This window comes from Varanus komodoensis, unplaced genomic scaffold (genome assembly GCF_004798865.1).
Source record: "Varanus komodoensis strain SLA01 unplaced genomic scaffold, ASM479886v1 scaffold2, whole genome shotgun sequence".
Classification (NCBI taxonomy): domain Eukaryota; kingdom Metazoa; phylum Chordata; class Lepidosauria; order Squamata; family Varanidae; genus Varanus; species Varanus komodoensis.
Genome location: NW_025335568.1, coordinates 62,644,621 through 62,672,051, shown reverse-complemented (window position 1 = coordinate 62,672,051; position 27,431 = coordinate 62,644,621). Strand labels below are relative to the sequence as shown.

General features: G+C 45.1%; 1 protein-coding gene across 2 annotated transcripts in view; it reads left to right on the top strand.

The window, feature by feature from the left end:
- The window catches only part of FSHR (follicle stimulating hormone receptor), a 102,612-nt gene that overhangs the window by 31,487 nt on the left and 43,694 nt on the right, over positions 1–27,431 (top strand). For both annotated transcript variants that reach the window (XM_044428875.1, XM_044428873.1), the window contains exons 2-4: positions 11,279–11,350; positions 26,717–26,791; positions 27,138–27,212. In XM_044428875.1, the coding sequence (XP_044284810.1) occupies positions 11,279–11,350; positions 26,717–26,791; positions 27,138–27,212 (222 nt within the window). The remainder of the gene's footprint in view (positions 1–11,278; positions 11,351–26,716; positions 26,792–27,137; positions 27,213–27,431) is intronic.

The window sequence follows — 27,431 nt, the reverse complement described above, 5'->3', positions numbered from 1 at the left end:
GGTGGGGAAACTGTAGTTCTCCAGATGCTGCTGGACTCCATTTCCCATAAGCCCCAGTCATGGCCAATGGATAGGGATGATGGCAAGTACAGTCCAACCACATTGGTAGGGCTACAGGTTTCCTTCTGTGCAGAAAAACAGACAAAATATATGGCTGATGCCCCCCCCCCACCACCCATTCAGTCCACCTGTTTCTTCTCCAGGGTCCACACCATTTCCCATGCTGAAGAGCAGCTCATCAGAGTTAAGTATGTAGGAAATGCGGCCTGGCCTGGCCTGAGGAAGAAGCCACTCAATTATTTGGCCCCACTTACTTCCGAGTCTTACCCTTCATTGTTGTGAGCAGATACACAGTCTTGCCCTGCCTGTTTATGAGTAGCCAAGCCATTCCTGCTAATTTTTGATTCACATAGAGAGGCACTGGGCCCAGAGTATGATCTGAAGGCACACAAGGCATCCACCATCTGGAAGCTAAGCAGGCATGGGGCTGGCTGAACTTGGAAGGGAAACCACCGGGGAACCGCATGTGATCCCCTGGAGTTCCACAATGAGAGAATGGGGAATATAAATATGATAAGCAAACAATAGTGCTGGTGGTTATTTAGGCTTAAAAGCAGGAATAATCACATTCTGAGCCCACCCAGGCAGTTTTCTTTGCCTTTGGCCTGTCAAAAGCGTGTGCGTAGTCCCCAAGACCTTTCCTAGATTGGAATGTGGCTCCAGACCTGATAAAGCAGCCCAGCTCTGCTCTACACAGCAAAGCACTGGGAGAGACAAGTTGGAAAAGTTCTCTCTCCAGACAGATGTCTGCACTGCCTACTATCATTAAAGAATAGTGTGGTCTAGACAGTGAAATGAAGCCATTTTCTCTGAAGTTCCTAAATTCACCTAAGTGCAGTGGTGTAGTGGCAAATGTTGAAGAGCAGATGCTAGAGTTGCAACCGTCCTTCTGGGAATCTGACCCTCTTCTGTTCATTGGCCTGCTTCGGAAGTGAGGCAAGCCAAGCTAAGGAGGAGTCCACAAAGGCTTGCAGAACTCTGGCTGTGCAAAGCACAACCTTCTTCCATGCCACAAGCAGCACAAACAAATGCTCCAAGTCCCATGCGTGGAAGAGGACAACACTTGCACAGTATTCACACAGGACTCCATTCCTGGCCAGCACCACACGAACAATGGGCCAGGAAGTTGGATTTACAGCTGCAAGAAAGGGGACTGGAAACAGGACAGTCAAGTCCAGGGAATCCAGTGGATTCTCACCCCAAAATGGATTCCTCTTGTCAGTTCCCATAGGAACACACCCCCAAGAGCAGTCAAAAGGTCCATATCGATGAAACAGCTCTAGGTATTTGCATGTTTGCCAGAAGCAGGTCTGCTGTAAAATGAATGGATCGTACTTGCCCATTCAAGACCAAGCCACCCCAAAATACTTCGTGTTACAGCTGGGAACGATATACTGCTGCTGGGAAAATTCATTTCCCCCACTGACAGTGAGAGCTACAGCCAAGCTCAGAGGAAGTGGGAGTCCAGAGAAGAGGTGGCAAATGGAATCGGGATTCCTGCTCATAGAGCAGGACCAGGCCCGCATCCCTGTGAGCCCAGACTTTGCTATATCACTGCCAAAGTGCCTCACGTGCATTTTCCAGATCGCAATCCATTCGGTAGTGCAACTTTTGGCAGATGGAGATGCACCACTTTGAGAATCCTTTAAAATATATGTGTGTGTTAGTCCTCGTTTCTGCAACAAACTTTCTCTTCCTTAAGGGAAATTAAAAACAAACTCTTGCAATGCATGAGCTCTATTCAGACTGGTGGTGCTTGAAAAAGTATCTCTGGCTTTAACTGCCCACATTTGCGGCCTTGAGCACAGGATAACTCAAGTGGAGCGGTTCTGTGCAGAGAGTGATTATAAAAAAAAAAAAAAAAACCAGTGAATTCTTTGTCATGACATCTTTTTCTTCTCTATTTTGAGAGTATCAGTGTTGAGACTGAGAGCTTTATGTTTTGGTGACTAACTCATAATGCTGAAGGGCATGTTTCTCTCAATGTTTTGTGTTGTCCTAGATTTCACCAGAGGTGCCAGTACAATGTTCTGCTTTTATTTCTGTCTTTCACTCTTAACAATTCCTGCTCTTGTGAAATCACAGTGATGGATAGGAAGCCTGTGGAAAGGAAGCCTCTACATTTCAAGGATTTGGGGGCAGGGGAGGGAAGTCACAGGGCGCTTTTGCATGTTCACACAGAGATGTGTTGCATCATCCCAACTCTAACCCCCAAGTGATTTCTCTATCAGAAAAGGGACTGGAGGACAGATTTTGGGCTCATTGGAAGACCCACAGAATGAAGCATTTTACCTGTTCTCCATTCTCTTATTTGAGGAAAATGTAAAAGGGTGTACTTAGGGACTCCACCGAGACAGGTCCAGAACCAGCCCTAGATGCAAAGACACCTTCAGCAAGAACCATCTGTGGCAACTCGCCCTCCATTTGTTCAATTTCGGAATACCTTATTTCCTTTTCATCACATTGATAGTTTTCTGATAATATAGTCAGAAAGGACCTGGGAAGTCATTTCATCCAACCCCCTACTTATTGCAGGATCTACAGCACATGATGCAGCTATAGCATCCCTGTCAAAAGACTGTTCAGCCTCTGCTTTCACCCTGCATCAGTCTAAAACCTAGCATTAGTCACAGCTGGGGTAATTAATGACCCCAAACAAAACGCCACAGGTAAGGCAGATGCTGCATATGAACCGCCTTTGTTGGACAGCATGCTCCCCCCAGGACTTCTGAATCAGTATAAGAATGGATTTCAGCCAGTCAGCTAATACATGTCATTAGTCTTTCCTAGCAGCCAGGAATGTCTCTTGGAAGCCAGTGTGGTATAGCGGCTTGAATGCTGGACTATGATGCAGGAGCTCCAGGTTCTAGTCCCCACTCAAGCATGAAGCCCACTGGGTGACTTTTGGCAAGTCAGCCTAACCTACCTCATAGGATTGTTGTGAGGAAAATATGAAGGGGAGGAGGAGAAAGATTATGCAAGCCATAATCTTTGAGTTCCTTGAAGGAAAATGGTGGAATACAATTGTAATAATAAATAAATAAATGCATGTGCATGCGCGCACAAAATGTAATGACATTGCTTCCAATGCCCCCTTTCCCTTTTCTTATGTGTTAGACTATAATTTCCATTACTCTGGCTAGTGATGCCATTGTCCAACACATCTAAGGATTATTCAAACCCATGGCATCAGCAGCTCAGCTAGAATGTATACTACAGGTTAGGAAACAAAGCACCTCGTCCAAAGGTTACCAGCAAAGTTAGTAAGAAGGGTAACCCATCGAGGTAAAAGGGGATTTGATACATTTGTGGAGGGGAAAGCTATGACGGCTACTAGTTTGCTGGCCATAGGCTACTTCCAGGATCAGAGGCCGACTGCCTAGGCCAGGGGTCTCAAACTCGCGGCCCACAGGCCAATTGCGGCCCGTGGGTCGATATTTTGTGGCCCCCACTGGATATCAAAGTTTAGTGACAGTGTGGCCCGCGCACTTTTCTCACACGCACCTGCGTGAGTCATTACCCTGGGCGCAATGTTCCCTCTAAGCTGCGCGCCGGGACGGGAGGGGCACGGGGCAGGGGCCCTGCGGCCTTCAAAGCGCCGGCGGCGCCCAGGCCGGCCTCCAGGAGCCACGCGGGATGAGCGGCCCACCACCACCGCTTGATGCGGCCCAGCCTCACCCAGACTCTACTTCCAGCGGCCCCCAGGTCAGTTGAGTTTGAGACCCCTGGCCTAGGCACATCAGTTGCTGGAAAACATGGCTGCATTTGCTCCCCGTCCTGCTTCTGAGTTCCTCTGGCCAGCTGGCTGCCTCCGGTGGGAACACAATGCTGGGTCCCCAGTTTGATCCAGCAGAGTTCTTCCTATGGAGGCACCAAGTTGTGGAGGCCGCCTGAGGAAATTAAGCCCCCAGCAAATATCTGCTTCCGACAAAATACACATTGCCTCAGAGGATTAGAACGTGATAACATCATACTATTACTTCCAAGATGAAAGCAAAAATGTTCTTCAAAATCCTTTCATGGTTATTGCTTTGGAACAGAGACTAGTGATTAGGATTACGGGGGCCATATCTCGCTGAGGTTTTAATTAAAAAAAAAACAAACTTCATTGCGGTACTTCACATAAGTTATACTGTTTAAAAGAGGCGATACAATCAGGATAATATCATGACTTTGCATTTTTGTGAGCAAAAGGGAATAATTTGACAATGCACACTTCCTGATTAATGCTGTGTAACTTTCAAATGGCTGAGATGAATGAGTTTGAGAAGGCATTTTGCAAAGATGTACACAAAATTTGGCAATGGGAGCCACGGATCAGAGTTGCCATGCTAGTACAATGGATGGCCTCATTTCCTAAGTTCTTCGATAATGGAACAGGTTCCACAGGGAAAAGGTGTCCAAAACACCTGCAGGGCATGTGTGCATGGACTCTGTTACACGTGCAGCTGGTCAGGAACCCCTGGCTAGGAGTCGTCCCCCAAAAACTTCCAGCAGAAACTCGGACTGGTTATGAATTTCAATACACATCCTTGCCTTTCTCATGCAACTTGGAGGATGGCAACAGGAGAGAGGGCTTTTTAAGTGGTAGGCCCAATCCTAAAATATTCTCCCAGGGGAAGCTCACCTAACATCCAAACAGCTATCTATTCCGTGCCAGATTCAGACTTTCTCTTCTCCTGGGCTTATTAAGTATTTTTGCATTTTCAATATTCAGTCCTCTTTCTTCTTTTAACTAAGAAGTGAATTCCACTGTGTTCACCGGTGTTTACTCTCTAGCAAGTTTTAGCACACTGTGCTTTTAGCATCTGTGTTTTAACAGTCACCTTTCAAAACTGTTAAAGTTTTACCTTTGTGTTAGCCTCCTTGAGTTCTTGAAACAAAAGGATGAATGAATGCAATTTACCACTAACTGAACAATGGTCCCCTCCCAAAGGGAGACCTTTTTGTATGTGGATTTAAGTAGGAAACACATTTCAGATGTAACCTATTATGTACCAACACAAAAATAATTCTAAAGAAGAAGGAGGGAGTCAGGCGGAAATAGAATCTGGTGGCTCCGTTCACCATCCCAAAGCTCTTAATGGATACCAGCTGCCCCCAATCCTATACTTCATAACTGACTTTTCTTTCCAGCCCACTCCCAACAAGGCTATCAGAAACCTCTTTTTTCCAAGGTCTAATCTGAAGCAAAGATAAAAGAGGCACTATCAGTTAAATATGTTTGTGTCTATCACAATTCCTTTCTCGGCCCTCTATTTGAAGGCATTCTGTACTTGAAAGACTGACCAGTTCAAGTCCATTTAAAAAAAATCTCTGAGCAGAGAAAGCAGGGAGTTTTAGAGCTGCCCAACAGTGGCCTGAGTCAGTACACCAGTCACCTGATCAGTGTCTTCCTCACTGTGGTCTGGTGAGATGTACTGTACTTCTATTTAAATTAATGACATTATTTCTCAATTTCCCTCTCTTCATAAAAATCAGCATATGGAGATCTAAGTCCTCTTTTGTCCTTTACATTTATATTTTCTCTGGTTTGGTGATACCACAGTGATAAAGTACCAAGAGGAGAAGGAAAATGTTTGAAAGAGCCAGTTGGAGAGGAATACAAAGGCAGTCCCGGATGTCCATGGAAAATCTTTGATTCTTGCACAATGTGTTTTGGGATTGCTAGTTTCCTTCATCAGGGTCACCTATCTTCTGTCTAATGTCACACTGAATTTATTTTTTCTCCCATTGGTTCATCTCTAATGATGAGTGAGACTTGTTTGTGAAAACCATACAGCAGGGTAGAAAGAAATATCTTTTGTTTCCAGCCTCCTGGAGGATGTCAGAGGCAGGGACAAAGGGAATCCGCATTCATGTCTGCTGGGTAATGAAGTTTTTCAGTCCTTTAATGCAGAATTTTAATTCTGGTCCGTGAAAATGGTTCAAATCAAGAATCACGTCTCATGTAATGTCCACGATTGGAGTAGCCAGAAGGAAAGGGGAGCCCACAAAGAAGCAGGGGAGAGGGGAGACTGCAGAGGCAAGCGTTAATATTCATTACCAGCTGAGACCATATACATTTTGTGTTGTGCACGTTGGGTAAAATAAATAATACGTATGAGATGAATAATAACTATATATCTGTTGCTAGAAATTGCCCAAGGTATCTTAAGACATTACCTGCAGCGTGTAGCTTTGTTTCCTTCGGAGGAGATCCGAGTTGCATGAGAAAATGAAAGGATTAGCCTAAATCTCAGGGCATTAAGCGGCTGTTCAGCAGCAAAGCCAGGTAGAAGAACCTGGGCCACACTGGCAAAAGGCTGCATCGTGTCGACTGGTATCCAGTGTGCCTCTAACTCAAGCTCCGTTCATGTCAATGAGCCCAATCTAAGCAGGACTGCTATTCGATGCAACCCTGTAAATTGCCAGGTATTAGTGGAGGAGTGTGATCTGCTACTAAGAAGTAATGGATAAGGGGGGATGCATAAATCACACCCTGCTCACAGTTCTTCCCTCTAGGAAGCTTGCTGCCTGACGACCCATTGCTGCTGCTGCTGCTGCTGCTGCTGCTGCTGCTGCTTTCCCTTTGCAGGGGCTCCAGGCATTCACTTGCCCTGTTGTAGGGGGGGAGGAGGCCAAGAAAAACCATTGCAGCCTTTCTACTACCGCTTTATAGCCTCTCCACAGTTCCTCAGATCTCCAGATCTAAGACTTTTCTCAAAAGTTTCATTTGAGAAAGCGCTGCAAAGTAAATCAGAGAAACCCACACACAGCTTGGAGACCACAGGTGCCCCTGTCTTTTCTTGTGGCCCCCATTGCCCCACTGATTGCCAAAATCACCACCACCAAATTGCAACCGAAATTTGCAACTTTAAACTTTAAAACCAGCAAGGATTTTGTGTTATTCCAGGCAGGAATTGTAGCAGTGGCAGGAGCTGAAAATTGGTCCCTGCAGCCTGTGAAACTGTCTAAAAGGATGCCCTGTTACCATGAAACTTCATAATCTTTGATATTTATGAGTGCCCATGCACTTTTAAATTATATTCCTATAGCATGAGGCCTGACAGAAGGAAAGCGATGGTGATTCCTGAGAGCTGCAAGCTCCGGTTGCTGCAAGCTCCAAAGCAAGAAGACCTGCCTTCTTTAATTCAAGGGACTGGAGATCTTCCATATTTCTCTGCATTGAACACATATCCTGCAGTCAACAGTCGTAGTCAATACAGACTGTTTGTGCTTATCTAAGATATTGCATTAAAATTTTGATCAGTTTTGAACTAAACATACGAACATAGAAAAAAAACAAGTCAGAAGGGGCTCCTGGGCCATCTAGTCTGACCCTTGGCTCCAGCCAGCTCCGTGCATAAAATTCTCAACACACGGTTGTCCAACTAAGAATCAACACTGTTTCTTTCTCCTTTTGTTTTTGTTTATCCGATCACAAATTAAAAATACACATTTTGTAAAAAGTGAGCTTTAAAAACCCACTTGGAACTTGCTGAAGAAGACAACATTTGTTTGTTTGTTTATTTATTTATTCACATCTTTATATGCCACCTATAACTGCCAGAGTAGCCTCCCTAGGCGACTCACACGATCAAGTAGCATAAAACAGTTAAAAGAATAAAATCATAAAACATGAAAAATAGTACAATATAATAAAACCAATAAAGGTCCACCAGCACTCACTAAAGGGCTTAGATATTAAAGAATTTCTTTTAGAAGTATGCTTTTGCCTGGTGCCAAAAAGAAAGCAAAGATGGCGCCAGGAGAATTTCCCTAGGGAGGGGGTTCCAGAGATGGGGGGCAGCAGCAGAAAAGGCCCTTCACCTATTTGCCATGCCTCTTATTTCCCCAAGGGGTGGTTCTCGTAGAAGGGCCTCCTAAGCTGATCTTAAGGAGCAGGCAGGTATATACAATAACAAGTTCCTTACTTGGTAATTCAAACTTGACCCTCTCCTTTAACAGTGTTGATTCTGTGAGATATTTAACATGGCTACAGAACACATTTCAACACAGATATATAGCCTAGTAACACAAAAATACAGGACCTTCCATTCTGAAAGTAAATACACAAGCTGCACCCATCAGAGTAGACGCCTCAGATTTGCTCCACTGGTGGCAGAAGACACTGCTAGAAAATAGAGTTCAAAGATTGCGGGCATGACCCGTAAAATTATGCGGCAGATAGCAACAAGTTCGCGTTTCAGTCACCACACAGAGGCTTAAGCATGGGATGGATGGAAAAGCAAGAGAAAAGGGAACTTTAAAACAATATTGAAAAGAAGAATTGATTCACCATTGCTATTAGGAAAGAAATTGGTGTTCTGAGGAGATAAAAGTGAAGATGCATCTATCAGCCAAGACTGCTGAGACAAGAAGGGCAATAATTCAAGAAACAATTAACTGTCACTCCTAAGCAGAAGCAGACTGTGAGAGGTGGCTTGATGTTGATATGATCTTGGTATTATTAGTGGCTTTGCAGGGAAATTCTCAGTTCTGAAGGCAAGAAGATCAAGAGACAAACTTCCATAAATACCCAATAATATGGTCATTTTCAGTGGTCAGGATTCATTTGTTGTCCTTGCAGAACATGGGATGGAAAACTTGGGTGCCTGTTTCTACTTGTGCTCCCTACTCAAATGTATGAGTAGGGGGCACAATGTGCTTCTGAATGTGCTTATAAATATGGTGTTTACATGTAAACATTGCCAATTATCCATTTCTCCAAACTGAGAACTCTAGTTAGTGCTAAGTATGGTTTAGGGAAGCAACTCAAGATTGTAGACTGTGATTCAAGATCAACTTATTTCCTTAAACCAGTCTTACTGAACCTCCACTGGATTGCAACTTCCATTATTTCCATTCCATTGGGAATGATGGGCACTGTAGTCCAACACATCCAGAACATACCAGGTTGGAAAAGGGTAGGGAAGACTGTTTTAAACCATCATTAACACTAAGCACAGTCTTGGTTCAAACAAATCAAGTAACTGTGGTTAGTTGAAAAGAGAAGTAAAAGCTTCTCATCTTATACTCTCTGCAGCACCAAAGGAGGGGAAGAGTTATGGGAGCACAGAAGTTCATGCACACATTGTGAACCATACATCAGTGATATCTATGAACTAGGCTGATGAGCTTTGTCGTCCTGGATCCATCGCAAAACTAGTACACAAGATGGGGAGGTCAATTCTACCAAACCCCCGCAAGTCACAAAGACACATCCCCATGATGAACTCATACCAGTGGACATGGTTCTGTGACCCGCTGTGATTTGTGGGGCACAAGATGGGATTCAAAGGTGGCATAATGTAGTGGTTTGATTGGCAGACTAGGGGGATTCATATGTGCACTTAGCCACAATGCTTGCTGAGAGGTCTTGGATCAGTTGCTATCTCTGCCTATTTCAAAGGACGGTTGTGAGGAAGGAATCATGGGGGGGGGGGGGGGGGGGGGGGGGAGGTATGTAGACCACTTTAATCTCCTTGATGGAAGGGTAGCATAATAATGTAGGAAATTTATATTTCATTAACATGCAACCAGAATGACCTGTAACTTTTAGCTTACGGGAGACACAAATGCTTCTTGGAGACCAAAGACCTCTTTGTTGTGGCTCTTTTCTGTATCATCCTATGCATATACCCAATGTGCAATATCATGCAGGAAATGGCTCTTTTAAATTTTTAAATTTTAATAATGCCAAATCCTCACATAAATCAGGCCAATTGATTTGGATAGGATTGGCTTCTTGAAATCAAAGCATGGCTTCTTCAAAATGGAACAAACCCAAATCTGAACACCCCTGAAAATTTGGATGGGTTTGGAAGTGCAGAAACATACATGGTGTCTCCAAAAATTGATACCAAGCTCTCAATTTAAGGAAAGGGAGAGAAGAGGGGTGTCTCCCTCTAGTCAGCTCTAGTCTTGAATCACAGTTAATTATGATCCCAGCACTTTGGAAGAGGGATGTTGAAGTAATATAGACTTATCCAGCATTCAGTTCACATTTCTAGCCCTTTCACCAAGATGTAGGGCCATTAAAAGATATATGGGGTCATCGGTAGGACCTGGGAGGGTGTACCATGAGGTGCTTGCTTGGAAAATGTTGGATTTTCAAATCTTTCTGGCTCTGCCACTTTGTATTGGACATACCATCTTCTACCTCTTCCCAATTGCTCTTTCCGGGACAGATGCAAATTGAGCAGAAAACAATTCATTATAATTCCCCAGCCACTGCACCTATCCTTTGGAAACTTTGCAGGGTTTTTTTTCTAGGGACAGCTCTATGGCATAGCCCATTTTTGTACAAATTACCAAATAACAAAACCAAAAACTCAATGGGGGATAAGGGGCAATCACTTCCCCCTGCAAACACACACAATTAGAACACTACCTTTTAACAAAACAAAACAAAAATTCCACCATACCTTGCGTGGGGATGTACATTTCACTGCTAGGGCCATCTCTCTGCTGTGTGCCATCTTGTTAACAATTGCCCATGAAAACATAGGGAAATAATCACATCCTTTTTTGGATCCCTCCCATCAATGTTAAGGCTGATCTTGTACAAAGTTCTTGGCACCTATTTGTCTGAAACCTGACAGGTTTGATGCCCTCAGGAGAAGCAACTAACCATGTAAACCCCTGGATCCCAGTTATCCAGGTAGGGTCAGATTGGGAGAAGCACTCTGGCAGGTATCTGAGTTGTGTAAGGTTTTATAGGTTAAAACCAGTCTTTGTAGGTTAAAAGTAACTGTGTATTTAGCTCAGTATTATCGATACTGCCTAGAAGCAGGGTTTCTGACTAGCTTTAGCTGACGATTCCAGGAAGTGAGTCTGGAACACTCTGCATGCAAAGCATATGCTCTACCATTCTGCTTTGCCCCTTCCGTCTCATTGCTGCGAGTGAATGCGTAGCATCCAAGACCCTTCTTACAGGTAAGCCGTCTCCAGCCAAGCAGATGGTAGGAGGTGGCATAACAGCAGTGCCCAATGTGCCACTTCGATTGTGCGTCAGGCTTATCAGATTGACACCATCATGGAGACCTGAGAGGCAGCAATTCCGACCTGACGTAGCTTCACTCAAACAAAGTAGGCTGGCATGAAAACAAATGCATTTATTTTGAGTTGTGGGTTTCCTTGGCATGGGATGCCCATGTTTTGTCCAAACTGTGAGCCAAAACTAATTGTTTATTATGCTAAATACATAAAATATGCATTTTCCTTCTGCTTTCAGGATATTTTTCCTCACCAAAGTAAGAATCATCCCTAAAGGAGCTTTCTCTGGATTTTCTGAAGTTGAAAAAATGTATGTACCTCCATTTTCACTCAGTATTTCTATTTTATACAAGGTTTTCTATGGCTCTTGTCTTGGTTGTGGTTATTTTTTCTCTCTCTGAGGCCTGCCCAGTGCTTTAATTAAGCTATCAGATTCATCGGTCCCATAGGAACATGCTCTTTCACAGCTAAAGATCTGTGAAAATGTGAAATAAAGTGAGGGTCTGGGGAACCAGTATTCCAAAACAAGGTTTTTGCCATTATGTCTGTACAACTAGGTTGTTCAATAACAGAGATGATCAGAAAGCACTTACAAGCAGATACAGTAGAGCATCATAATGGAACTGATTGATAATGTGAGCTGCGAAAGGGATAACTCACTTCCACAGCTGGACATTGTTCATTCATTCATTTGTTTGTGAAAGGGAGCCAGGTCAGCTCCAGGTTTGAGGAGGTCAAGCTCACACAAGCCTTCTTGCTGCTCTATCCTGTACCAGTTGCACTTTCAGACTTACTTTCAATAAGGGTTGGGGATTCTGCATTATGGCACTCTAACCTGCAGGTAGCCAAGGCATGTGTCACGGGTTAGGTCAGCTTTCCCTAGACAGGGCTACAGGCACTGAACCAGCCCATGCTGCTAAAACCTGATTCCACCTTGGCCTCCACAGACAGTCCAAGAGGGTTATTTTACAGTGTCCTCCAGCTGGTGCATCTTGGGATTCCAGTGAAACAAAAAGGCAACTCCCAACGTGATGCTTGCCCTCCCCTGGTGCAACAAGACCAGTGCAACCCCGAGCCCGTTTTTGCCAAGGAAAACCTTGAAATGCTTGCTGGAAAAACATGTGCAACCAGCCAGCCTAAGCTGTCCTCTGGTTCAGCAAGCCACTGACCCTTCCAAAGTGTCCCCTCCCCAGAGCAACCAGCCAACAGCTATCCTAAAGTGCAGCTGGAAGGATATTTCCTTTATTTCCAGCAATAAGAGACAGAACAGTTATTCAGCTCCGCAGCCCCCAGAGCTCCAGAAACCAGGCTGGCTCCCCTCTAGTCGGCTTTCCTGAACGACTGACCTGCAGGTCTAAACCACCCAGTTCACGGGGACTGCATGGTTCCACATTCCTCCCATGACCCCACTCACATGTGCGTGGAATCCATTTTGAGGGCGAGTCCATTGGATTCCCTGGGGTCAGTTCCCAAAGTCTGAGCACACCCAGGTTTCACACAATGCTCATCAGGAATCAAGCCCTGCATGAACGCCACACAAGCCGCATCCCTCTTCCACACCACACGGGTCAGCCTTTGTTTGCACATGAGATGCAGGAAGGTTCCGAATTGCACAACCTTCATTCCAGGAGCATTCGCAGACTTCTCAGCTCACTCGGACCGAGCAGGTGAGGAAGTCTGCAAATGCTAGAAGGATGAATTCCATGGACCTTCAACTCATCCTTACTCAGGGGCCCCCTGGGAGGATCAGCAGCAATGTTTGTTCCGATATTAACACTTTTCCTCCATGGAAAAGAGATCTCCCCCGCGCACAGGGAAGTTTTCTATCAATCGCTCCTATACAAAGCACAGCAAATGAGTCCATGAGAGCATATCTGAAGCCAACCTTTCCTCTCACAGACATGGAATTTTTAATTCACTAAACCTCTGCAGCCGAATGAAACCATTGTAGGAATATATATAGCAGTTCAGCTTTGTGCTAACGCAGTGCACGGTATGTGTATTGAAGTACCTAATTTGTATACTCTAGGCAAATGCATTTTACCACATGGAGGCATCACATTATTAATAGCCGCTTTCTTGAAATAGCCTACCGTTGACTTTAATCTTGTGGGGGGGGGGGGTTGGTTGTGCAGGATCTTATGGGGCGGAGAGAAGACGCTCACACAAGGGGTCTCTCCTGTTTTATATGCAAATATATCACTTGATTATATAGTTTGTGTTCCTACATCATCATGAATATTTCCAATGAATGTTTTATGGGTTATAGGTTTGATTTGTGAGCTATTTCACATTTCATTGCTACTCCTCATCTGCAGATGCTGCCGATGCTGATTGGTCTCATTTGCATATTCATCACACATACACCCCATTTTCAAAGCTGCCGTATTCAGAACTGTTTCCCCACGGCGTCGCCACCATTCGGCGCAATATTTTCAAATGAAAGTCACTTCTGCTGTTTAACGTTCGGTTTGCCTTTTCGTCTGCTGGTTAATGGCATTTGTCGGGGTTGTCACAAGTGGCCTCCCCAGTTTCCCTCTCCCTCCCTCTCTTTCACACGTTATACAAGGCAGACATATGGTTTCCAGGTAATGAAAGGCAAAATAAATCATCCACAGGTGTGCTCAGCAAACTCCCTCACACTCGTCAGCCTTGAAGTCGGTGGACCAGCCTTTTGGCTGCCTCAGGCAAGAGAGTAGCTGTTCTGCTTCAGCAGCCAAGATAAGGAGCACTACTCATCTCCTCCAACCTTGCTTCCTCCTCAAATTTAGAGGGAGACACAGAACTGGGGAGGCACCACTGGGGGGACATTGTTCCCTGCTTCTGCAACTTCCTCAGCCTCTTGCTGAGGAAGCACATTTTCTTCCAATGTGGGGACACGCACAGGCCAGTCCATTCCACGGGGCTCCGTCTGCAGGTCCATTTGGCTCTATCTTGGCAAACGTATCTTCTTATAACCCTCCTGTATGTGCTGCAAATCTGCCCTACCAGCAGTGCCTCTGGAGATGCAAGTCCCCCTCAGGCTCGGACAGGACCGGACGGGACAAAACCCAAGGCCGGCCAAGTGATTTAGGTGCCTGAGGCAGAATATTCCCTCTTCCCTGACATTAAAAATAGAACAACATAAATTAAAGACAGGACCCTTTTCTGCCCCTTCCTGATTCCCAGAATAAATTGCCTGAAAGAGCCATTTTGCTCTGCATAACAGCAATTTTATGAGACTAGCTTATGAAACTCTCTGTTGTCCCTCCAGTGCCCAAAGGAGTGCTACTGGTAGGCAACATGGCGCATTTCATGCTCCTATGAGCCGGTCTGGTTTGCATCCAGTCTTCCAAGCAGAGGAGCAGCCGGCAACACGGAGCTGAAAATGCAGGCATGGAGGAACACAGTCAGCCTCACTCATGTGTATCTGCAAATTCCTGACGGAGCTGAAAGTACTTTTGGGGATCTTTTGCAGAGCTGTGGTGTACACATCCTGGATGCTACATGACACTTCCAGAAAATGCAGAAATTAGCTCAAGGACATTGGTAGCCAAAACATGGATGTTTGGTTTTACTGTCTTTGATTGCACAAAAGAAAATGATGTATTAGTAGATCCAACCCCTTCTACTGGGCTAGGATGACTGTGTCCGACTTTGGAGGGGACAGTTCTCTGTTTGAAGGCCTCCTCTACAAGATAGAGAACCATAAGAAGGACATGTAGGGTCCTTGAAGTGGCCCATCAACCACAGTTAGGCCTGGAAAACCAGACTGGAGAGCAAGAACTGACTGTATTTACATTTGAATTAGAATCTTTCCACCTAAATTTGCATTTATGCAAATAATGTAGGGTCCAGTCTGATCGAGCTGCCTGTAGGCATCCAAATTGGGAGGGTTATGGATATAAGATGCAGAGCACAAGAAGCATGGAGGTGGTGCTGCTAGGTGGCCCAGTGGGGCTTTCTAATTGTGGTGATGCGAGTCTCTTCCCAAGCCCTAAACACCTTTTCCGAAGTTGCTATATAGTTTCAAAGAGGCAACTGGTAAACTGGCCACAGGGAAATCCAAGTGCAGATCCAAGGTTAGCAATCTTTTCCCGCCCTGGATCTGGGTCTGAAAAATCCTACGGTCCTTGACATATTGCCAAAGGACTATAGGATTGCTCCGTTCCTATTAAATAGATTGTGCACACCTGTGTCCTCTTTGGCCCCTTGTTTAGTGTTGCATTGCCTCTTTGGGGGCAAGGGGTAAGTGGCCATTCTGCACTGGACTGGCAGGATGTTCCTAACAGCTTTGGTAGAGTAAGAGAAGATGGCAGTGGAGAGTTAAGATTCAGTGTATAAAAGTCAAGGTTGGTGCAAAGAAAATGGCAAGGCATTGCTGGGGGAGCTACAAGAAAGCAAGGGTTCCTCGTGCTTCAGCGATCATGAATGAGCCATGCAATGGGCAGAATGGATAAAGAGACATTTCAGGAGGAGGAGGAGGAGGAAACAGGAAAAATAATATATTTACCCTAATTAAGAGAAATAGAACCACAAGGGAATTCACTTGGGCAAAAGCACTAACGCCATCGGTCAACTTTTGGACATAAACTTTGGCCTCAGTCCAGATGGAAGTCTAATGAACCTCAAGATGGCTAGATGGGCTTGGGCAGGTCATAAACTAAAATCTTGGTATAGCCCTCATCTCAACTAGACAAGTTCAGGTTTTCATTTATTAAAACAAAACCAGAGCGGGTTTGTTCACACAATCATGGAGGGTGAAACAAGCTACTAGGGGATTTGCATAACTGCATTCACTGGTACAACTTGCCATGTCATGTGAACCCAGCCAGGGTGGCTTCTTGCTGTGGTTAACAAGCCACCCCAGAACTTTACAAGTTGGCTTACTTCTCCCCCTGTGACTGTGCAAACTTGGTCCATGCAATTCTACAAAGCATACCCAGAGCCAAGTTCTCTGACTCTGCCCTTTTCATTCCCATGAAAGATCAAACAGCTTACTCTCCTTAATTCCCTGATCTAATTCCTTTGATTTTTTTTTTTTTTTTTTAATCCCTGTCCTTTCCAGTTTCGGGGAACTCAAATGAACTAGATTTCTACCCACTGGAAAGTCACGTAGACCAATAGCTGAGGTACATCATCTTTTGTTTGTTTTTAAATGAGACCCTTTAACCTGAATGGCTGCAGCAGCATTTAGGGTAAGAAAGTCACGCCTATATAAGAAGGCAGGCTTTCCAGGGAGCCTCAGAGATGAAGTAACCAAGTTAAACAGAAGTCAAGTGTACATGTAGGTTAAGGACCTGTGCAAGGAGAAGGTAAGGATTCTTACCAATAATTATCTAAACTCACAAATCATCTGCAAGACCCCAAACAAGGGCACAGCAAAGAGCAATAAATCTCAGATGGGTGACTCTCTGCAAATTTGTAAAGTTTAAAAAATACCGTTGCCTCCGTAAAGACACCAGTTTGCCTGCTGTTTTCAAGAAAAGATGAAGTTCTCAATGCTATTAACAAACTAAAAGCTGATAAATCAAACCCAAATGGTCTCCATCTTAGAGTGCTTCAGTCCTATGCCAACTGGGGCATGCGGGCAGTTGTAGGCCATTTTTCTGTCTAAAAGTGCATAGGATTGTGCCTTAAAAAAACTGAAATGTGAATATGCTGATCCTCTGAAAAAAAAAATATTTCACATGTCCGTAAGATCAGCTTCTGTACCCAAGGACTAAGGAATGGCTGGCATATAGCCAGTGCTTGCCTCCATGCCTTCATCAAATAGCCCTTTCTGTTCCGTTTTAAGGAATTATTTTAGTTGGATCATACATATTTCATTAGACTGGAATTCAGAAGCTGCTTCTTCAAGGATGCTGCAAATGTGATCCAAATATTACAATGCAGAGTGAAGCACATGTAGATCATGTAATCTCATGTGTCCAAAGAGAAATAACTCATCTGTTGCAGTCTCCACATTGCTAGAAATGATGCACAGCACCCTTTCTTGACTTTTCATGGCTCTGAACATGCATTTTACCCCAAGCAAAAGAGGACAATCTTTTAATGTTTGTAGGCCTTCTAAAATTTAAGATAGCATCCCCAAAAAGGGGTGGCTTGCAGGGAGAAAAGACAGTGAGGATGCCAGTGACTAAACACACTGTGCCGCGAATAATTAGGTGGTCAACTGGCATTAGGAGATGTGCAGAGAGGTCACCACGCTCTGTGTCCCCCACTGAATTAAAGGGCCCTTCCTCAAAGCCCACTGGTACCACAGCTGCCACTTTGCTGAGATGGCAGGAATACTGGTTCAGCCCCATGTGCTGTCTCCGAGGCCGCCTCACCCACAAGGCCTCCCTCTGGAGGATGCTGCCCCTGCCGATGCTACAGCAAAACAGATCCAACTCAAGGCAACATGGGGAGAGAAAGGCCCGCCGAATCTTGCCCACCCAAGGAGGAGCAACACCTTGCAGCAGTCCTGCAGGGCCAGCAACTACTCCTGAAGGAAGTAAACTGAACAGTGCTATTTCATGTGCATTTCACCACAAAGAAGTGGGAGAGCCTCTTGTGAGAGGTTTTCCAGAATAACTTCACTGGGTTTGGGCACTGCACACCTTGACTTGAGATGGGAGAGTTACCATTTGCTGTTCCACCTCAACCAAACAATAGCCTCCTTGCAGATGGGCAGCTCTTCTCTTACTCCCTTCTAGGACCAACCCTCCAAACCTTCTGTGATGAGACAAGCAGGGCAGAGCTGGCCAGCTCCATTTTCATTGACTGCAGATGCCCTGCCCTGATTGCAGCAGACGCTGGGCCAGCCGGGCCACTATTTTGGTCACATCCTCAGGACTTGGCAAGATGGCGCCTAGCCTGATATCTAGCAAGCTTCAAAGGTGTGGGGGGTTGCCAAGGATAGTCCATCCTTCCCAAAAATTTGGCCATGGAAATAATTGTCTCATGAGTCCTCTGTGGGAGCACAGGTGGTGAAGTTTTGCAGCAAAGGAGCTGGAACTTGGCAATGCTGCTCAAGGCAGTTTCTGGGCGTGTGAGCAGTGGCTCAGTAACAGAGCGAGTTGGTCTGTTTGTTTTGCTCCTTGCAGCCTACAAATGGAGCACCTGGCAGTGAGCTTTTTATCACCAAGGCCAATAGATGGGAGCGGCCTTGACCATTGTGCTATTCTTACCACTCTTTGAAAAAGTTACAAGAACCAATCACTCCTGCAAGTAACTCACAGCCGCTGTCACAGAGCAAGCCTTTGCCTATCCTTGTTTCACAACTTTGGGCATGATCAGACCAAGAGTGACGGACTGCAGAAATGCAGCTTCTAAATTTAGCCAGGTCAGCCAGCATGTTTTGGCCCGAGTCTTTGCCACATCGGTCCCCCAGGCCAAGTAGATGTCTGTCGCTCAGGCGGGTGACCTGGGTGCCACAGAAAGGCAGCAAATCTTTATTTAATTTAACCACTGTGGCTTAAACTTACCACATCTGTTTCTTACCAAAAGCAGGAGTCTGGATTAGGACCATGACCCAGGGAGAGGGTGTGTTCCCTATGCCATTTGCCTGCCAGGGGGAAAAAAGACACACACATCCAAGATACGCTGCACAAAGCACTTTGGGGGTGACAAAGCATGTTAAAAGATTTTCTGCCAGAAAAGGATGCAAAGGGGAAAGGATTAACCCCTTCCCACTGTGCTGTGGTTTTGAAATGGATCGTCCTCTAAGCTTCTTTTTGTTAAAAGACATGGCAGATGATTATACTTTATTTATTTGAATAGCATGCCGTATGTAGTATGGCCATGAACTTACAGTTTGAACCAAAGATCATAATACTATAAAATGTCTAACAGATATCAACATTCTAAAAATTTTGCAATCTACAGCATCCATACTGAGAAACATCTGAGTGACCACAGCAAATCTGGCCATTTCTCCCAGTTTATTTATTAATTATATTCATATTCTGTCTTTTCTTCCTTCCAAGGAACTCAAGGCAGTGCACATAATTCATTTCCTCTCAATTGTATCCTCACAACAACAACCCTGTGAGGTAGGTAGGTAGGTAGGACTAAGGGTCTGTGATTGGCCAAGTCACCCAGTTGGCTCTATGGGCAAGTGGGGACTAGAACTCGGATCGCCTGAGTCCCAGTTCCATGCCCTGAACCGCTACCCCACTCCTAGTTCAGTGCATGTGAGTCACAAGCAATTGATGAATGCTCTAATCCCCATCTCAGGGGTGCCTATAAGCCGTTTTACATGTTCCCATATATAATATATGCAGTATCTTATACAATGTGTGTGTGAAGTTACATCCCTACTCTGCCATTAATATTATTGGGATGGGTCTGGCCTGGCAATTCCTTTGCCTTGTCCCTTTCTGTTGGGAAAAGAAAAGTCGGGGTTGTAAGACACCTTAGCATCCTTTTACTGGAAGGAGTTGGTGGGAAAAACTCCCCAGCTACAGGGATTACCTGGCCGTCCAGATGCCTCAGTGAATATGGGAGCTCTCACCTTGCCTTACTGAAAGTAAAGCCCATTGAAGGTGAGCTGCTGCTTGCCCAGTGAGGCAGAATAAGCTTGGAAAGCTTCTGCACATTCAATCATAACTTCTAGGGATTGTTCACCCTTTGAGGTCTCTGATGACAATTAAAGAGATTTCAGGTTTCTGAGCTCCCAAGGCAACACTCTCGCCATCCCCCCAACGGTGTCCAAATTGCCACGCACTTCATTCCATAGTACTCAATGGGAGCCATGGGGAGCTGAACCAGCTAGTGTCACACTAAAACCACGGAAGCCCTGGCACCAGCCATTCTCTGGATGGATGCTGCTGATTTCAGGAACCCTGATTTACACACCGATGCAGAGAAAGAGCTACACCACTGAAAGCTCAGGTCTTTTCCCCAACAAGTGTTGCCATCTGTATATTGCTATGACAGTATTAGTAATGATGCATGTTTTGATTTTGTGCATTTTTAAAAGCAAGAGACCGCTTTTGTGCCCAAGAAGAAAATTATTCAATTGTCCGCTCCCTTTTCTTCCTATTCCTGATTTGCCATAGCCTTTTAACGAAATCCATACTATTTGTTCTGCAGCTGACCTTGTCTAATCATATCGATTGTGAGCAGCTGAAGGCTAATTGGGAGACCAGTTGCTATGGTAATTCTTGGGTCATGCACCAAAGGAGACAATACTGGGTATTTTTAAAACTGTTTATGGAGGGGGGCTGCAAGTATGTCAAGGCTTTCAAAATTAACAGATAATTCATTCAAATTAATTCTAGAATGTGACTAAGGGTACAGTGTGCAACTGGGAAGCTTCCCTCCTCCCCTTTGTTTCTTTCATTTTTCCCGTTCTCTCAATTCTGCACAACTTCAGAGCTAGTGAACTGATGAAAATAAAAAACTGCATGAGCTCTTTTAAAAAATAAATCCTTCTTTCTGGTAGAGCAGGGCTTGAGTAGTTGCAGAACAAGCATGACCAAGAACCAGCGCCGATTCTAACCCATTGGCTGCTGTAAAACTGCAAGCAAAGGCAGAAGGAGATGTACGTTGCTTGCGTTGTGTGGTGTGGGGCACAGAGGGGAAGTGGGGCAGTCATAGAATCATAGAATGGAAGAGTTGGGAGGGGCCATGAAGGCCATCGGGTCCAGCCCCTGCTGTTGCAGGACACCACGTTACACCATCCCACTCAGATGACTGTCCAGGTTCTCTCTGAGTGTCTCCAGTGTGGGAGAGCCCACCACCTCTCCAGGCAGCTGGTTCCACTGTCCTATTGCTCTGACAGTGAGGAAGCTTTTCCAGATCTCCAGCCTGAATCTGGGTTGCTGCAACTTGAATTGATTATTCCATGTCCTACACTCTGGCATCAGCAAGAAGAGATCTTGACCTTCCTCCTTGTGACACCCTCTGAGGTACTTATAGAGGGATATCATGTCCGCCCTCAGTCTTCTCTTCTCAAGGCTGAACATACCCGGTTCTCCCAGTCTCTCCTCAGAGGGCAGTGTTTCCAAACCCTGGATCATTTTTCTTGCCCTCCACTGGACCCTTTCTAATTTCCTGCATCATTCTTAATTCTTGGTGCCCAGAACTGGACACAGTATTCCAGGTGAGGTCTGACTAGTGGGGAGTATAGAGGAACTACTACTACTTGTGATTTGGAAATAATACATTCTGTTAATGCATCCCAAAATAGCATTTGCCCTTTTGGCAGCTGCATCACATTGTTGGTTCATGTTTAGTGTATTGTCCACAATCACTCCAAGATCTTTTTCTTGTTCAGTTGTGTTTGGCCACATATTCCCCATCAAGTTCACAGACCATTTATCTCTTTATATCCCACCTTTCTGCCACTGTGGAATTCAAGGTGGCTCCACGCAGCTTCCAGTGGTCTCCCCTCCAAGCTCAGACCAGCCCCAGGCCTGCTTAGCTTCCACATGGCAGATTCCTTGCATGCCTGCAGACCATACTCCAGGCTGGACCATAACTAGACCATGGGGACTAGTAAACACTGGAGGAGGAGGGAAACAAGAGGGGTCAATGGTGAATTTGTAGGGTGGCTGCTTAACATATTGCCAAAAAGAGGACAAAAAAGGAAACAGATTTGCATTAGAATGCCATAGGCTCATTAATTACAGTGACATATCCCACCTCTTTTCCTCTTGCAAGGAAGCCAAGGCAGCTTGTGTGGTTCTCCTTTCCATTTTATCCTCACACCAGCCCTGTGAGGTAGGTTAGGCTGAGAGGCAGTGACTGCCCCAAAGTCATCCAATGGACTTCATGGACAAGTGGCAACTAGAACCCGGCTGCCCACAATCCCAGTCCAAGACTCTCACCATAACACTGCACTGGCTCTCAAATAATATTTATATATGGAAATTTAGAAATAGCTGCTATGCTGCAAATGGAAATGCAATATGTCTCACCACAGGGCGTGGGGACAGACCAGAAAGGCGACTGATGCGCCTTCTCAGACAAGCTCTTGAAGGATAGCTTCAGGGTCCCTGATCTCTTTTCTGTAGGCCCCCCAGTTTCTTGGCTCTTCTGCATCTCTCCCCACCCGCTGCACCTCTGGAGTGCAGGGCTTGTCATTCTCTCCTTCCACTCTACTCCCTTCCCGCTGCAGGTAAATTACAAGGTAAAGCTGATAATTACTTGAAATCTAGCATGGTCTGAAATAAAAATGATTCCTTTAAGAGGGCTTGGCATTCAGGGAAGTGGGAGCTGCATCCCTTGGTTCTGCCTTCAGGAATTGCAGGAGATGGCTCATAAACTGAAAAGACACATTTTTTAGAGGAGATGAGCTGTTGTCTTTTTTTAAGGTTTTGTTTAATTTACCATTGATGGGTTGTTGCTTTTTTTAAAGCACTGAAATATTCTGTGTTGCTGTGAAGCACCTGCTGTTCCCAGCTTCATCATAACACGTAATGTAGTGGAATTAGCAATACAGCCAGCCCTTAATGGCATCTCTTGGTGTGAGTGGGCCATTTATATACAGGGTGGTGCTTGGTTTTGTTTTGGTTTTGTATTTCTGCTCACCCTTTATGTTATTTATAAGGTTACTTAAAATGTGTTCCTTCTCCCTGTCTCCTTCAGGCAGACAAAAAAGCTTATCAAGCTCACTCTTTGGGGCTGCTAGGGTACCACAGCCGCTCACCCAGGCTTAATTTAAAACAAGCCCTATCCAATCCCTGGACAACAAGCCCTATCCAATCCCTGGAGAACCATTGTTCTATGGTTTGTTCAGGCATAGAACAAACTATGGCTGGGTGGGTGCAGAAATGGCTCCTTGCAGGCACGTGGCACAACGCAACCGCCAGGCCATGTTCAGCACTTTCTGTGCTGTTGCAAACTGCCCGAAGAGCTCTGGCTATTGGGCAGTGTTGCAATGAGATAAATAAATCAAACCTACCTGGAAAGGCAAAGGGGGTAACAATTAAAATGGCCAGAGAAGGGGATGTGGTGCCAAAAAAGAAAAGTATCCTGTGCTAATTAATAAATAGAGCTGCAAATGAAGAAACAATGGCTTTAATTTAAATAGAAAGGCAATGCATCTCACTGTGACCTGGTAATCTGCGTGCCTGCTCATGTGCTTGGCTGATGGGCAATTTGAAGGCCTTTCTCTGCTCTCTTTCTTACTGTTATCTCTAAGTGGGCATGGTGATTTAATTTTACCTTTCATTTCTACATAAGCCACCTCATGGATGTTCTGCCCCAAAGGGCATCCCAAAACTCTTCAAACAACTAAATAATGTTGGGCTTCTCATGTCATGGAGGACTTTGTTGTTTGCATTCAGAGAGGTGTTCTACTGGGAATACACAGTGCCAACCACAAGAACAAATTTGCTCATACTGCAGTCACTCCGTAATCCTAATCTTGAAATTCAGTAGTACTTCACACCAAATTTGGATTATGTTGGTGCAATAAATAAATAAATACATACATACATATGCATGCATTTAAAATTTTAAAAACACAGAATAAAACTCTGATATGAGTAGATAGGCATGGGGTTTCTAATGAAGAGAGAGCCAAAATCTTGGGGCAGTATCAGCTCCAAGTTTCAGAAGACCCGTGGGCAAGACACGTCGCATGGGCCCCTTCCTCTTTGAGCCTGCCCTCTCAGCTCATGGTCACCTGCCAGGTTTGACCATCAGCCTCTTGCTCATCAAGGCAGAGATCTGGTGAGCAAGATGGCAGCAGCGTCTCCTCATCATCATTGCTGGTGTTGCCCAGGCCAGAGCAAGAGGCTGGAGAATGAGCAGGTAACCATGGAAAGAGGGGGGCAACTCCAGGGGACTCATGCTGGTGGGTCCTCGCCGGGGTTATGGGCCTTGGCCAGTGCCCAGCCATGCCTACTCATGATGCCAGCCCTGGCTTGGGAGTAGAACACATGCTTTCAGATGTATCCCAATTTCATTCCCAGAATCCCAGCGGAAGGGTTTGGCATTATCAGGTTTGGCTTTATACAGGTAGCTTAAGACGCTGATGGAGCCTGTTAGAGCTGGCCACACTGGATGGCAACTCTGGTGCGGAAAAATCAAGCCGTCTCCTGCCCTTCCTCCAATTTAAATGAATTAGCGTATTAGCAAATAAGCAGTGCAAGTGCCTTTTGAAATAGGGAAGCAAAGGCAGCATCAACACAGCCTTGCCAATTGGACAGTGCTTCCAAAGTGAGAAATGAATAAACCAAGCAAGTTCAAACATAGTAAAACCAAACTTCCATTCGTGGTACAATGTTTATGGAACTTACTGCTCCAAGAAGCTACATGAGTTTTCTTTCTTGTCTTTGGAGGACAGCCGAAGGCCTCTCCGTTTCAGCATGTTTTGTTCTGCCTCTCTGGATTCATTTTTCCTTTTTTTTTTTTTTTTGACAGATTATATGGTCATTATCCCTGAGTTTTTACGTGTGCTTAACATATTTGCATTGCTTTTATATATTATGAATTGCTTTGTGAAGGGCTCAGCTGTAAAAAGTAGGACATATATAACTGGAGAAATATCATTAAATTATGGAAAAGAAAGGAAAAGCCATCTTTAATGTACTTTACCCTTTAATCATTTCTCTTTACGCTAAGACAGTAACATATCTGAGCCCTTCTTTCATAGTTCCTGTTTTTTGTTTTTTTTTTAAATTTGGGTGCACAAACCCATCTGTTAATCAACAAATGGTGCAAACCCATGCATGTTTTGACAGATGAAAGGCCTGCATCTCCCGGCATTTCCCAGTCAGGCTGGGGATGCTGGGAGATGGAGGCCTTTTTCTGTCTAAATATGCACCCTCTGGCTGCAACCTTCTGTTCATCTCCTGAATGCCATTAGACTTACTGCCAAGTAAACTGTAAGGCCATGCTATCAGAATATATATTATATTTTATCAGAAGTCTATAAAACTGAATAATTTGTGAAATGTACTTCACAACAGTACAATTCCAGTTACATAAGACGGTATGCTGCACACAAACAGAAAGATTGCACATGATCTGTGGGAGAGAAATAAAGTAAGAAAACTCCGCAAAACACTTTTGGGATGTTTGGCTCCATACAAGTTGTCTTCTTCCATGCAACAATGCTAAAGAGGGATTCCCCTGCAGGCACTGCTACTTGGGCTTGTAAAATTAGGGACTGTCTCAGTCCTTCCCTGGCCACGGGCCTTCTCCCTTCTGGAGACTTTCTCCTGTTCCTGGCTGGGCTGACGAATTTGCCCCCCCCCCCCCCCCCCCCCCCACCTCGGAGAAACAGCTTCAGTTGGTTTACTGTAACTGAACCTCTGCAAGCCCAAAGATGGGAGCCACACTTCAACTATATTTTTAGAGCTTTCATACAGGAGCGGGCAATGTGTGACTGTGCAGATGCAGTTGAATTATAGCTCCCATGATCCCTGGCCAGTGGCTTGGCTGTCTGGGCCTCATGGGAGTGTCAGTCCAACAACATCTAGAGGACCGGAAGTTGCCCCTCCCTGCTTTACTCAGTCAGCTGCAGCCTTCCCAAACCTGATGCCATCCAGAAGTTTCTGGACTGCAGCTTCCAGAATTCCTGATCCCTGCTCATGCTGGCTAGGTCTCATGGGAGTTGCTGTCCAAACTTCTCGAAGGGACCACACTGGGGAAGGCCAGTCTAAAGTACAGTGCTGTGCCTCTTTACCTAGAAGTCAATCAATCTCTCCCACTTCAGTCATTTGCTGGAGAATGTTGCCTACAAAAGCAAAAGCAGAATGAATGCGCCTGCCTGTCTTTACACAGGCAGCAGATTGCAGCGGCTGCGCCAAAGGGAGAGCAACACGTTGCGATGTATCAAGGAACTCTGTGCAAATATTAAACTAACACACCAGGGAGAACAGTTTGAGCCAAGAGAGCCTTCTGCTGTGCTCATGTTCTGCTTTGTAGGGAAGCTTTAACATAGGAGAGCACTGAAAATGTGATTCCCCACTTGCAGTGGAATGAACTGGTGTGGTCTCTTTCGCAGCCTCCCTCTCTTGCATGTCTGGCTCGGACCTTCAGATCCAAGACAGATTCCCCTAATCTGATGCAGATGGGCTGGACTGGGTCTGGTTCAGAGATCTTGGGCTTACCTCACTCTGAGACGGCCAAGGGAGGTGTGGATGTTCCCAGCTTTTCATTGTGCAAGCGTCTTTCTGACAGCCCGGAAAGCGAATCCTCCTGTCCCCACACTTCAGTGACAGTCTAGAAGACAGCAAGAGGCTCCCGTGGGGCTTTTCTCAGATTAGGAAGCCTGGGGATTTGGGGAGGTTGCAGAGTGACTGAGAGCCATGTAATAGAAATAACAACCCGCAGAACCCTCGTAGTGATTGATCAACAACAAAAGCACCTGCAGGAAATTCAAAATAACATGCAAAATCCCCTGGGAATGAGGCGGAGAAGAAATAGAAACCCAGAAATGAACTAGATGTGGGACATTGGCAAGGATGTGGAATGGGGGCCAGGTTGCCAACACAATTGACAAGGCCAGTGTAAAAAGGAGGAAAAAAGACAGGCACTTGTTACGACCCTCACCAACAGTGAGCCCAACTGATGCAAAATGGTTGCCGGATTCCCTTCCCCCTGGAGATTCTCAGTGCAATGGTTCTCCCACCACTCAATTTATCTCCCCACAAACACAGTGGAGCGCTTCAAGAGGAGACGTCAGCACAGCTCTGAGATCGCTTCTGATAAATAGTGAGGTCAACTTGGCTTACGGTTTCCATTTTCTTGACAGAGAAATTTCTCAGAACGACGCCCTGGAAAGTGTAGAGTCGGATGTTTTCTCCAATCTTCCTAAACTCTATGAAATGTGAGTAAATTGGATCAGCAATAAACTGGTGCATTCTCTGTGCTTATCATGCCGCAAATGTATTTGTGTAGGGGAGAAAAATGGAAAGGGGGGGGGGCAAAAAGATGACAAAATCAGGCAAACTCTGTCTTGCATGTGTGAGCTGTTAGGACACTGTCCCTCTAGAGAATACTAGTAATTCGGCAAAGATATAAGTTAGTACCAAGCTCATAAAGTGCACAGGAAAACTTAAATTGGAGTAGGCACATACAGCTTTGCAGGAAAAGTTGCTTTTCCTTTTCACAGAATCAAGGGTGCAGCCCGCATGGTTCAGTTTCCAATGAATGTTTTCTTTTATTTTCCACAGAAGAATTGAAAAAGCAAACAATCTTGTGTATATGGACAGATATGCCTTCCAGACTCTTCCAAATCTCAGATACTTGTAAGTAATGTGTCATTGAACGGTGGTATCCAACAAAAAGGTACTTTCATGGAATCTTTTTTCCCCTTTAACACATGAATCATGCAGCTCCTTTCTTGCACAGAATTTAGACATCTTCCTTTAAGATTGCTCCAGCTGAGGAGAAACCTCATATTCCTGAAGCTGAAGCAATACTCTTTGCTTACTGGTAAAATGAGTTTGAAAATAAAAGAAATCAGA